The sequence below is a fragment of the Bos taurus genome, chromosome 2 (genome assembly GCF_002263795.3).
Source record: "Bos taurus isolate L1 Dominette 01449 registration number 42190680 breed Hereford chromosome 2, ARS-UCD2.0, whole genome shotgun sequence".
Taxonomy (NCBI): Eukaryota; Metazoa; Chordata; class Mammalia; order Artiodactyla; family Bovidae; genus Bos; species Bos taurus.
This window is the reverse complement of record NC_037329.1, coordinates 21775874-21789451: the sequence shown is the minus strand read 5'-3', so window position 1 is coordinate 21789451 and position 13578 is coordinate 21775874. Positions and strand designations below refer to the sequence as shown.

At 34.7% G+C, this 13578-nt stretch overlaps 1 protein-coding gene across 8 annotated transcripts in view; it reads right to left on the bottom strand.

The window, feature by feature from the left end:
- Positions 1-13578, bottom strand: part of ATF2 (activating transcription factor 2) — an 83368-nt gene that overhangs the window by 5853 nt on the left and 63937 nt on the right. For 7 of the 8 annotated variants that reach the window (XM_025000423.2, XM_025000418.2, XM_025000433.2 and 4 more), the window contains 2 exon segments: positions 13020-13226; positions 1052-1157 (listed from right to left, as the gene is read on the bottom strand). In XM_025000423.2, coding sequence (XP_024856191.1) covers positions 1052-1157; positions 13020-13226 — 313 coding nt within the window. 8 annotated transcript variants of the gene reach the window in all.

The window sequence follows — 13578 nt, the reverse complement described above, 5'->3', positions numbered from 1 at the left end:
AAAATCAATGTTCTAAATATACATGGCATAGAGAGTTGCTAAATCTACTGAATCTTTTAAATTAAAAAATATTGCCCATTCTGATGAAACTGCTTACAATGACTACAAGTAAAGATGGTGGCCATTAAGTTTTATCGTGAGCACCTGAGGAACTGTTTGCATCCAATACAAAATGTTTTTTTGCTTTGAATTACTGACACTGGCAAATTAAAATGAAGTGGATACAGATGGTTGAAACAATCTTCAGATTTACAAATATCCTGAAATATCACTAAATCATAAAAATGAAAGCTATGGGTTATATATTATGAATGTTCCTAATGCATTCCCAGCTATGTTATTTGTTACAGATTTGTGTACGATGGACAAAATTGGCCATTTATTCAAGACTACCAGCTGGTTCCAACATTGTGCATCTTATCAAAATAGGACATTACAAGAAGAAAAGCACAATTAACCTCTAAAATGCTGAAAACAGAAAAAAAAACCCACCTCATTTTAAAGGGAAATATTTAAGAGGAAACTTACAAGCAGATAATTTCAATACTGTTCTAGTTTAGTATTTTTGTAACTAGAAGGCTCAATATAAACATTCAGAACAATGAAACTGCACAATGCTGATTATCTAAGGAAGAACACTAGGATCTGCTACTGTAACAATAGGATCTGTTACTGACTGTTAAGATAGTTAATTTTAAAAAAATTACTAAATGGAGGCTGGAAAAGAAGTGTTCAGTCTGTCAGTCCAAGAAAACTATTACTCTGAGAATATAAACAAAATATCATAAGTACTTTCACTATATTTTAAATTATTAACCAACTGATTTTGCTGATCTATAGTAATCTCTAGGGAAAAGCTAGATATAGGAAAATTAAAAAACTCTAGATTATGAGAAGTATATCCTCCATTCCATAATAACTATGCAGAACTTCTGATATTTAATATTAAATATTAGAACTGCAATCTCCATTTTTTTAATGGTAGCTTGGTTCACTCTGGCAGTATTTCACTGATATAGCCTAAGGCTATAGGTAATGGAACATTACTCACTATGATAGCCAGATTTCTTCTGCATGGCGGTTACAGGGCAATCTTTATGAGCCAGAAGAAGCTGTTTCAGCTGTGCCACTTCATTTCTCAGCAGGGTGACTTCACTCTGGAGGGGAAACAACTTATGTACCTTACCAGCATCAGACTAAACAATTTTCACTGTTTAAAACAAGTGAAGATTAAGATATGAAAATCAGATATCTTTAAAATACCAAGAAATAAACAAAAATATGCTGCTTAAATTTATTTAATCATTACACATTAGCTTTTATATTTTAATATTTACATAAAACCTGCAACTTACATAAAAATTTAAATCACAAGTGGATAGCGTATTTCAAAGTTTTTTACATTATCATTTGCCTTGGAACTGCTTATATACTACACAGGTTACCTATCAAAGGTATTTTTATTTTACATATGTTACATGCTCTTTTGATTATATGAACAATTAGAAGTATCAAGGGAGTCAGGATAAAATTTCACTGATTCTATTCACTTGGAAATAAAAAAAATTTATCCTGGAAACTAATTAAACAGCTTTCTAGAAACTAGGAAAATCTCCATAGGGGAAAGCACAATAACTGGAGAATCACAGCTATCTAAAGTGCATCACAAGGCACTGTGTTTTTGGACACGGAACCAATGAAAGTAGACCTGATGTCTAAACGGCTTAGCTGCCTTTGACCTAGGCCATTTGTACACATCTAAATTTAAATCTGGTAAGTCAGTGATGATTTGTCCTTCTTACAGAATAAGCAGTTCAGTCTTTGTTTTGGATGCATTAATCTGGTAGATTCTATGTTGAAGTTCCAAGTTGAGAAAGCCCAATTAATTCCTTTGGATCACCCCCAAACCTTAACACATAAATTAGTGATAATTACCAATACTCAAGAGTTACAAATAATATGAGTGTAATAGATTAATAACATTAAAAAATCTTAACTTACAAATACCTCTACTTATTTGGACTTATATTAACTATTCACATTTCATCCATGAACCCAAAATTAAATGAAGAAATACAGCAAAAAGGTATACATAAAAGCTCAAGCACTTCTTTTTCCATCCCTAAATCTCTTACCCAGAAAGCTGAATGTAAAATAATTTAGTAGATTAGACTCATTAGGTCTCCTTAAGTGACTGATGGTAGGAACATACAAGATCAAAAGAATAAAAGTTCAGTAATCCAAAGGCAAGTTTGTCGAGTCAAACAGTTCCTCATACCCCAATACCAACGAACTGTAAATGCTGTGTTAAAGCACAAAACAAAAACTGATGCTTTACAAGAACTTTGAACCATTAAAAAAAAAAAGGTTAAATTATGTTTAAAACATTGTATTTGAGACAAGAATGGGTGTATAGTGATTACAGTACAAATGAAAAAGGTTTAAAGTTTTGCTTTAAAAAACCAGCTGTTACTTAGAAAATTAATTTCTATGGAATACTGAAGTCATTAGTGTCAATACTGCTAATTATCTCTATTAATGACAGTACTTATGAGAAACCATATTATGAATAATCCAACATATATAATCCAAAATGTTTCTCACTCTTTCTGCTGTCAGCTTGATTTTGAGACTCCCATTTACAAGTTTCTCTCATTAATTTCTCTAATATGAAATAGGGCGGGATATGTATTTTTAGTCAAGAATACACAATCTTTTACAATCGAGTACCTGTGATCACCCTTCTCATTAGTTTGAACCTATTAATCAATATTTAATCATTTTGACCTATAAATAGAAATTTTGTATGCCTAACTAAATATATACTGTTATTTCCATCTAGAAAACCTTTCCTTTTTGCCTTGTTAATTATTTCACTATCTTTAAAAGTCAACTCAGTACAATATAAATACACATGGTGTTCATTTCTGTGCTTCCACAGCCATATTTACATATATGTACGTATGTGTGTTTGATAGTGTGATAGCACTTATCACACTGGATTGTTTTTGGTTTACTTATTTGCCACCTCTGTTAGATTGGGGTTTCTCAAGAGCAGGGATCACCTTGCTTTCTATATCCCTAGATCACAGCCCATGGCCTAGCATAAACTGAGTACGCTGAATTACCATGGTCTTCTCTAAAATCTATTTCCAGTGGGTAAAAAAAAAACCACCACCAAAGAGGGTGAAATGAAATAGCTTAAATAATATAAAACTGGTCAATGGTTCTAATTTCATTATTTTTGTCAACAACCTCACCACATAGTCACACTGTTCATTTTCTTAGAAAAGGAAGATTGACATACTTAATAGCATCATCTCAATTACAGAATTTTAAAAATCACAAATGCCTTCTCAACTAAATACTCCATATGGACATTCATCATAAACCATATTATGAAAGGAAATGATGTATTAGATAAAATTCCTGAGCAGTCACAAGTTGATAATCTGATACAAAATAGTTGAAATAAAATTCTGGGTGTTAACCATTAAAACAATATTCCTATGCACTCAAAAATAAATATACTCAAAAATCTCTCTTTAAATGACAGGTTTGAAACTGGAAAGTCTGAATACAGAAACTGTATCAACCATCTAACAGTTGGTGGTATTAGGTCGTTCACCTAATCAGACTACCTGGTCCACGAACAAGTCAACAAATGTAAAGATGCCCCTAGCTAAAAATGGGTAATGAACATTACAGACTTTAGAGAGAAGGTATTTGATTCCTGTTATAAGGGCTTCCCTGGGAGCTCAGATGCTAAAGAATCCGCCTGCAATGTAGAAGACCTGGGTTGGGAAGATGCCCTAGAGAAGAGAATGACTACCCACTCCAGTATTCTTGCCTGGAGAATCCCATGGACAGAGGAGCCTGGTGGTCTATATAGTCCCTGGGGTGGCGAAGAGTTGGACATGACTGAGCGATTAACACTTTCACAACTTATATTTATGTTAACTGACTTTAATTTGAATCAGGGGCAAAAACTGGAAGAGAGGAGGAAATTTAAAAATGATTAAATATTATAATTTGCATATATTAAAAAGGAGATCAGTCCTGGGTGTCCACTGGAAGGACTGATGCTGAAGCTGAAACTCCAATACTTTGGCCACCTCATGCGAAAAGTTGACTCACTGGAAAAGACCCTGATGCTGGGAGGGACTGGGGGCAGGAGAAGGGGGCAACAGAGGATGAGATGGCTGGATAGCACGACTGACTTGATGGACATGAGTTTGGGTAAACTCTGGGAGTCGGTGATGGACAGGGAGACCTGGAGTGCTGCGATTCATGGGGTCGCAGAGAGTCAGATGCGACTGAGCAACTGAACTGAAGTGATACAGTACACAAGTATGCTGTTCTTTATCCAAAATGCAAATAATGTAATTTTCCCCCTATACCTTTAAATGACAGAAATTTAAGGAAAAAAAACACAACAAACTCAAGGTGTGCTCAATACAAATTTAGTCCAATCTTTTACATCATCCTCATCTAAAATATTTTATAATGATGAGATTTTCCTAATGGTAATCCTGAAGCTCAAGTGATTTTTGATCAAAAGGTTAAATTAAATCAATAGTTTGTATTTTATTGTATCCTAATACTCAATTTCTTTAAAAACTGGTTATCAGCACTAGACTGAAAGCAGCAAATGGGACATGGTTGCTAGCAAAGAATTGGACTCTAAGAAATACTGCAAAGCAAACACAATTGGATAAACGAGGCCAAACCTTAAAGAAATGGATTTAGTTGAGCTGGAGAGCCCTAAGTATAAGCATATGCTTACGGTCTACATCAGGTCCCAGGTAGGAGTTGATAAAAGGAGGCTTATCCTGGTATATAACCTTTACATTAGGCAAAATTAGAAGAGTTTGCCAAAGCCTGGCCAGGATTTTTAAAATCATTTATGACAAATGCAGAAAATTCAACAAATTAAACAAAACATTCAAGAATTATAGTCACATAATTATATGTATAAAGGAAAGAACTTAAAAAGACAGTATTTAGACAAGGCAGTTCCATAAACCATGACTTAAAGCCATAACAGAACCAGTTTGCTTAAGCCATAGTGAATCTGAAAGAAATACATGTAATTTGGAAAACTCAGCAGTGGCCACAGGACTGGAAAAGGTCAGTTTTCATTCCAATCCCAAGGAAAGGCAATGCCAAAGAACGCTCAAACTACCGCAAAATTGCACTCAGGGTTCACACACTAGTAAAGTAATGCTCAAAATTCTCCAAGCCAGGCTTCAGCAATACGTGAACCGTGAACTTCCAGATGTTCAAGCTGGTTTTAGAAAAGGCAGAGGAACCAGAGATCAAATTGCCAACATCTGCTGGATCATGGAAAAAGCAAGAGAGTTCCAGAAAAACATCTATTTCTGTTTTATTGACTATGCCAAAGCCTTTGACTGTGTGGATCACAAGAAACTGTGGAAAATTCTGAAAGAGATGGGAATACCAGACCACCTGACCTGCCTCTTGAGAAACCTATATGCAGGTCAGGAAGCAACAGTTAGAACTGGACATGGAACAACAGACTGGTAGGAAAAGGAGTACGTCAAGGCTGTATACTGTCACCCTGCTTATTTAACTTAAACGCAGAGTACCTCATGAGAAAACGCTGAGCTGGAAGAAACACAAGCTGGAATCAAGATTGCCGGGAGAAATATCAATGACCTCAGATATGCAGGTGACACCACCCTTATGGCAGAAAATGAAGAGGAACTAAAAAGCCTCTTGATGAAAGTGAAAGTGGAAAGTGAAAAAGTTGGCTTAAAGCTCAACATTCAGAAAACTAAGTGGCATCTGGTCCCATCACTTCATGGCAAATAGATGGGGAAACAGTGGAAACAGTGTCAAACTTTATTTTTTTGGGCTCCAAAATCACTGCAGATGGTGACTGCAGCCATGAAATTAAAAGACGCTTACTCCTTGGAAGGAAAGTTATGACCAACCTAGACAGCATATTCAAAAGCAGAGACATTACTTTGTCAACAAAGGTCTGTCTAGTCAAGGCTATGGTTTTTCCAGCGGTCACGTATGGATGTGAGAGTTGGACTGTAGAGAAAGCTGAGCACAGAAGAATTGATGCTTTTGAACTGTGGTGTTGAAGACTCTTGAGCGTCCCTTGGACTGCAAGGAGATCCAACCAGGCCATTCTGAAGGAGATCAGCCCTGGGATTTCTTTGGAGGGAATGATGCTGAAGCTGAAACTCCAGTACTTAGGCCACCTCATGGGAAGAGTTGACTCATTGGAAAAGACTCTGATGCTGGGAGGGATTGGGGGCAGGAGGAGAAGGGGACGACAGAGGATGAGATGGCTGGATGGCATCACTGACTCAATGGACGTGAGTCTGAATGAACTCCGGAAGTTGGTGATGGACAGGGAGGCCTGGCGTGCTGCAATTCATGGGGTCGCAAAGAGTCGGACATGACTGAGCAACTGAACTGATAAACAGATTTAATATTAAATGAGAAAAGAAATATTTATACCTCTGTATCTGTGGATTATTTTAGAGTGATTATAATTGGATTCAGCCTCCAAAACCTTTCTGGTTAGTCTGTTATTAGTTTATTTGCAGAATATATTAATTGTCTTTCTGGGTCATTCTGAAGATTAAATGAAATATGAGACATGAAAACATTTTGAAAACATTAAAGTCCCATTCAAATGTGACCAATTACTGATTTTTTTTTTGTGGGGGGGTCAAAGTAAAATGTATTGGGTAAGATAAAGCAGATGCTAATTGTGGTCTAAGAGAAAATGTAATTATTTGGCATTGTCTATACCATTGCTCTAATCTATCTGTATCTACTCAAAAGTTAATTACATACTGATGAACAAATTTTATATATATATATATATATTTACAGTTTGTCTGAAGCAGATCAGACTGATGAAATAATGACAGGATAGCTAACTGATTAACCAATCAAAACATTTCATTGATATTTGGCCACAGATTGATGATCAGGTTCCATAAATTCATGATCTTTGACTTCTAGTTCAGCTACTATCCCCCAAATTAAAGAAATAATATTGGATAGTTTCTTCTTTGGGGAGTTTCTCATTGCTATTATCATTGATTTTTGTGAAGAGTAGCTTAAGTATCTTAACTTCTCTATTACCTCTCTTATTTGGTCTTTAAAATAGTACTTATTCTATGAGTTTGACAGATGAGGAGGTAAAGGCTTGGGAAGATTTTAGTAAAGACTAGTAAAAACTGCAGCCATGAAATTAAAAGACGCTTGCTCCTTGGAAGAATAGCTATGACAAACCTAGACAGCATATTAAAAAGCAGAGACATCACCTTGCTTTGCAAGGTCCATATAGTCAAAGCTATGGTTTTGCCAATAGTCATGTATGGATGTGAGAGCTGGACTATAAAGAAGGCTGAGCACTGAAGAATCAATGCTTTCAAACTGTGGTGCTGGAGAAGACTCTTGAGAGTCCCTTGGACTGCCAAGGAGATCAAACTAGTCAATGCTAAAGGAAATCAGTCCTGAATATTCATTGGAAGGACTGATGCTGAAGCTCCAATACTTTGGCCATCTGATGCAAAGAGTTGACTCATTGGCAAAGACCCAGATACTGGGAAAGATTGAGGTCAAGAGAAGAAGGGAGCAACAAAGGAGGAGATGATTGGATGGCATCACTGACTCAATGGACATGAGTCTGAGCAAACTCTGGGAGATAGTGAAGGACAGGGAAGCCAGGCGTGCTGCAGTTCATGGAGTCGCAAAGTCGGACACAACCTAGCGATTGAGCAACAACAGTAAAAAGAAGTACTCAGAATAGAATACAGGAGATAGAAGTGGCATCACTATTACCCTTTTCCCCTCTAGATTATAGTGAAAAACTCAGTCTGGGAGTGGAGTTCTAGAGTTTTTCAGGAATTAACATTTTTTAATTTTCAGGTATTGGATACCATCTCCCAATTGTTGCCATTCCTTTCTATTTCAAGTGATAAATACTAAAATACTGTTTAGGTACCAGGATTTAAAAAATTGATCCCATTCCCCCTAAGTCAATGGACCAGTAAACAATACCTTTTCTGTATCATTAACTTATTAGTGAAAACTCCTCACATATCTTGTTATCAAAGAATGCTTCTATTAATTTACCAAGCTTCCAGTCCACACACATTTGCAGTGCGTAAGTTTTAAAAGCAAAATCCACAACAAATTCTACAGGTTTTATCACAGATTGTTCAGAGCTCCTATGAGTCTGCCTTTTGTCATAAAGGAAATGCTGCAATTCTAAACTGAAAACTAACCCACAAGATGAGTATATGAAAGACAAAGACATGGGGAGGGAGGAGGGAGGAGGGTTCAGGATGGGGAACACATGTATACCTGTGGCGGATTCATTTTGATATTTGGCAAAACTAATACAATTATGTAAAGTTTAAAAATAAAATAAAATTAGGAACAACAACAAAAAAAATAAATCAAAAAAAAAAAAAAGAAAGAAAAAGACATAATGGTGTTAATACCATTTCAAGTAAAAGACAAAATCATATATTACCTTTGAAAATATAATAATTTATAACCAACAGCATCCAATTCTTGGTCTAGAGTACCATAAATGTCTCTAATACAATTTGATGAAATTGTTTTTCAAGTAATGATTCTAGAAAGCTAAAATATAATTAAATTCAGTGAATGGGGCAGTAAAGTTGAATAATTAGTATTTTCTTAAAACCTAATATATATTTGGTAAAAATATGAACAGTCACACCTCAACACTCATTAAACCTTTTATTATATATAAGTAACCATGGGTCATTACTGCCCATTACACTGATCAGCTAAACCTGAATGTCACGTGAAGAATTATTAAGGAAATGTAGAACTGATGAATGTTTTCCCATAAAGTAGAGTTTAATTATTTCTTTGACATTCAATTTTCTTTACAAGTCATTCTGTTCTTCATAGTTAACAGTTTTGCTGTTGGCAGACTGAATGAAATTTTTTCTCCAGAATCTATTATAAGCATATTAACTCTTCATATTCTGAAAACTAGAATGTGTCACTTACTTTTTTAAAACTTATTTTACATGACATGTAAGTAAAAAAACAACAAAAAATCATATATCCACTTGAAACAATAGAGAAAGTCATAGTTGAAAGTACCCTTTCTTCTCAAACCCCCTTTATCACTGTTGTTACAAACTAATACATGTCATTCTTAAAATTTTACCTGTTTAAAGATTCATTTCTATACTGATTTCCATACCTACACATTTACACATTTTAACTATAAAGCTTTCATTAATGAAAAAGAATTATGCTATACATTTTTAGTATGTGACTTTTGAGTAATTTGTTGAGGTGCAATTTCCATAATATAGAATTAACCATTTTAAACTGAAAAATTCAGTAGCATTAGTACACATCTGCAATGTTGTGCTACGCGCACCCTCTATCTGACCATTCAAGAGTAAAACCTCTTGTCCGTTAACCAGTTTCTTCCTATTTTCCTCTTCCTCCCCCCAGTCTCTGGAAACTACCCATTTGCATTTTGTCTCTATGGATTAATTTGTTCTATATATTTCATATAAATGGAGTCACATAGTTTATGACTTTGTGGCTTCTTTCACTTAAGCATAATGTTTTGCGATTTATTCACATTGTAGCATGTAATTTCACTCCTTTTTGTGGCTGAAAAATATTTTATTGGATGTATATGCCACAATTTATCTACTGATGGACATCTGGGCTGTTTCCAAGCAACTTACTTTTTGCCCATAATATTAAAGACATTTTCCAGGTTAATATATTCAGAAGGACCTTATCCTCTTTCTTTTTTGCAAAAGTTTTTTTTTTAAAAACCCGATAACACATCGTCTCACCTAGCTTCATGTTTTGGTATACATCTTTAAAACTAAGAACACTTTCTTTCTAACCATGATGCTATCCATCCCTCAATTATTAAAAATACTGATTTTTATGCTTAGTGAAATAAATCAGAGAAAGACAAATACTGTATGATATCACCTGTATCTTGGTTCTGAAACATAAAACTAGTGAATATAGTGAATAACCAAAAACAAAACAGATACTGAGAAAAAACTGTGCTTACCAGTGGGCAAGACAGAGAGATAGGGGATTAAGATATTAAAAATTGCTATATGTAGGGACTTCCCTGGTGGTCCTGTGGCTGTGTCTCTGCACTCTCAATGTAGAGCACCCAGGGTTTGATTCCTGGTCAGAGAACTAAATCCCACATGCTTCAACTATGAGTTCACATGCCACATCTAAGATCCAGCACAGACAAATATATAAACAAACATTTAAAAAACCTGCTATGTATAAAATAAACAAGCTGCCAGGACACATTGTACAGCAGAAGGAATAAAGTAAGTTGTAAATGGAGTATAACCTTCAACAATTGTGAATCATGACATGTACATGGCAACATGTAATTATATACTATATATCAACTATACCTCAATTAAAAAAAAAACTGGTTCTGTTTTAATTTGAGATATTAAGTAGTTATGTTCAACTATAGTTTAACTTCGTGATTTCTTGATTGTGACTTCTATTTAAAAGTTTCATGCCTGCTTCAAAACTGAGGTGTTAGCTAACTTTTACCTAGGTGATAAATCTTGCCTTTATTCCTCCAATCAAGAAATTTCTACTCAAATTAGGAAATGTAAAAATGAATACATTTGACAATAATGGTATTTTATATAGTTTGGATGGTGGAAATAACATGAAATTAATGAAGTAAATATTACATTTATTGTGAATACTGAATTCTCCAAAGTTTTCTGATGAGTTTGAGCAAACTCTGGGAGATAGTGAAGGACAGGGAAGCCTGGCATGCTGCAGTCCATAGGGTCACAAACAGTTGGACATGACTTAGCCACTGAACAACAATCTCATTAAAAGTTGTTAATATTGTTATAACTTGGGTCAGAACAGAAAACTGGCCCAACCTGAAGTCCAGTACCTTGAGAATATAACCATATATTTATATACCACTTTACAGTTTTGAAACATTTTCACTTCAAAAAAAGGCATAATTAGCCAAATTACAAAAGAAAATATTGATAAATTTATCCTATTAAAATTAATATATTTTAAAATGCCTGCAAAAATTCTAATTTGATGTAAATAACAATCCAGAGCAGGAGGACCAACAAGTATTATTATCTCTATTCCATGGGTAAGATAACTAAGGCTGACAAAGAATGTTATTTTTAATACCATGTAACTGTTAAGAAGCCAAGTCATTCAGAAGAATGATTTTGTTAGTTTAATAGATCCACCTAAATCACTTTGTTAATGTATTAGTATGAATACTCAAACATTTAAATGATAGTTAATATTCAGAAATCTGATAAATAACCATTTTTACAGTACATAAATAAACTTGTATCTATAATGTTTCACTTTAAAGAAAAAAATTCAAAAGTTTGTTTTGAAAAATTATAATATGAAAATAGTTCCTGAAGAAGAATTTATTTATCAGGTAATATATTATTTAACATATCCTAGTATATAAGTCGGAGAAGGCAATGGTACCCCACTCCAGTACTCTTGCCTGGCAAACCCCATGGATGGAGGAGCCTGGTGGTCTACAGTTCATGGGGTCGCTAAGAGTCGGACACGACTGAGCAAATTCACTTTCACTTTTCACTTTCACGCATTGGAGAAGGAAATGGCAACCCACTCCAGTGTTCTTGCCTGGAGAATCCCCAGGATGGGGGAGCCTGATGGGCTGCCATCTATGGGGTCGCACAGAGTCGGATACAACTGAAGCGACTTAGCAACAGCAGCAGCAGCAGTATATAAGTACATATTGAAGTCTCTGTGATACGGTAAAATTAAAATCATATTTAATTTTAAATGGTTAAAAGTAAGTTTTGCAAGATAATTTATTTGTTCTAAAGCTAACATGTCAATATTCAAAGCCCAACACAGAGTTTTAAAAGATATCTGTCTCACATATGAAAAAGTGTTAAGTTATTAAAATTTACATTAGGTGAAATGCTATGCCTGGAGCTAAAAAGCTAGAAAGCTTTTTCCTAAGCATTTAAACAAGACACTGATACTGGTGACATCTTTAAAGATGTAAGATGAGAGCAAGTCTCATCATCGGTCATGATTAATTTTTAAGTAGGAATGGACAGCTCAGAGGATTGACCAATAATAACAACTACAATTAATTCATTAAATTCATAATGAATTTAAATTCATCAATTTAATTCATCAATTCATCGATTTTTCTCATTGATGCTTATCAATTGATAGTTTAGAAGATTTTACTTGAGAATATTCACAACATTAAAAACAACAAAAAAGGAAGAAAAAACAGAAGGAAGGAAATAGACTTAGTGCTGCCAAATACCATCACTGAAAATCTTACCAAAGACTGAATAGGAAGGAGCCTTAAAACCTTTATACCACATAGGGTTCCTAAGAAATAAATCTGAGGCACACTGGCAGGGCAGTATGAAATGCTTTCTACTGCCACTGGCCATATTGTACCTGTTCTGTGGGTAATTAGTCCTTCAGTTCCAAAGCTGTCAATCTGGCACCTTTCACGAGCACTATATTCACTTTAAATAAAACAAACAAAACAAAACAAAATTTATAATTCAAAGAACAAAAGAACTTAAAAACAAAAACTGTAAACTGAACCAACTCTACAGTTGTGACATGAACCAAAAAATAAGAGAAGTGAAGTACCAGTAATATTTTACAGTTTAAGATTCTGTTGAACTCTATATCATAACTTTATAAAGTTTAAACCAGATAGTTTAGGTACTTTTGTACTATGCAAGTAAACACTTAAATTTAAAAATTTCTTCACTGTATCAGTATTGAAAATTATATTACTTCATCTTGGTATTTAGTTTATTAAACTACACTTTACTACAGATTCCATACACACCCAATATTATGTCCTAAAATGTCTGAATAGCTAACTAGGAAAAAATAAGGAAAATGTGTGTTCATAATTATTAAAAATAAATAAAACAATTTACATATATGCACCATACCTGCAGTTGACCATTTAATGAACTCAAGTCTTCTGCTTTCTTCTCTAAAGACTGAACCCAGACTTTTCTCTTTTGTCGGCATCTTGAAGCTGCTGCTCTATTTCTTTCCAGAAACTTCCTCCTTTTTTCATCGGGATCTTCATTAGCTGCTCTTCTTCGACGACCAGTTGTATTTTGGGTCTGTGGAGTTGTGTGAGCTGGAGAAGCCTATAATAGACACAAATGAAAGTTTTTTATATTTGTACCTAGTGATTAAAATTAATATAATAGGCAGTAAAGGACTGCAAAGGTGAAAGTGAAAGTCACTCAGTTGTGCCAACTCTTTGTGACCCCTGTGAACTATACATTCCATGGAATTCTCCAGGCCAAAATACTGGAATGGGTAGCCTTTCCCTTATCCAGTGGATCTTCCCGACCGAGCAGTCGAACTGGGCTCTCCTGCATTGCAGCTGGATTCTTTATCAACCGAACTATCGGGGAAGCCCCTTGCAAAGGTGACAGGTACTAATTTTATTTTCTCTCATTGTATACATCTGAAGCAATGTGCAAATCACCCTGT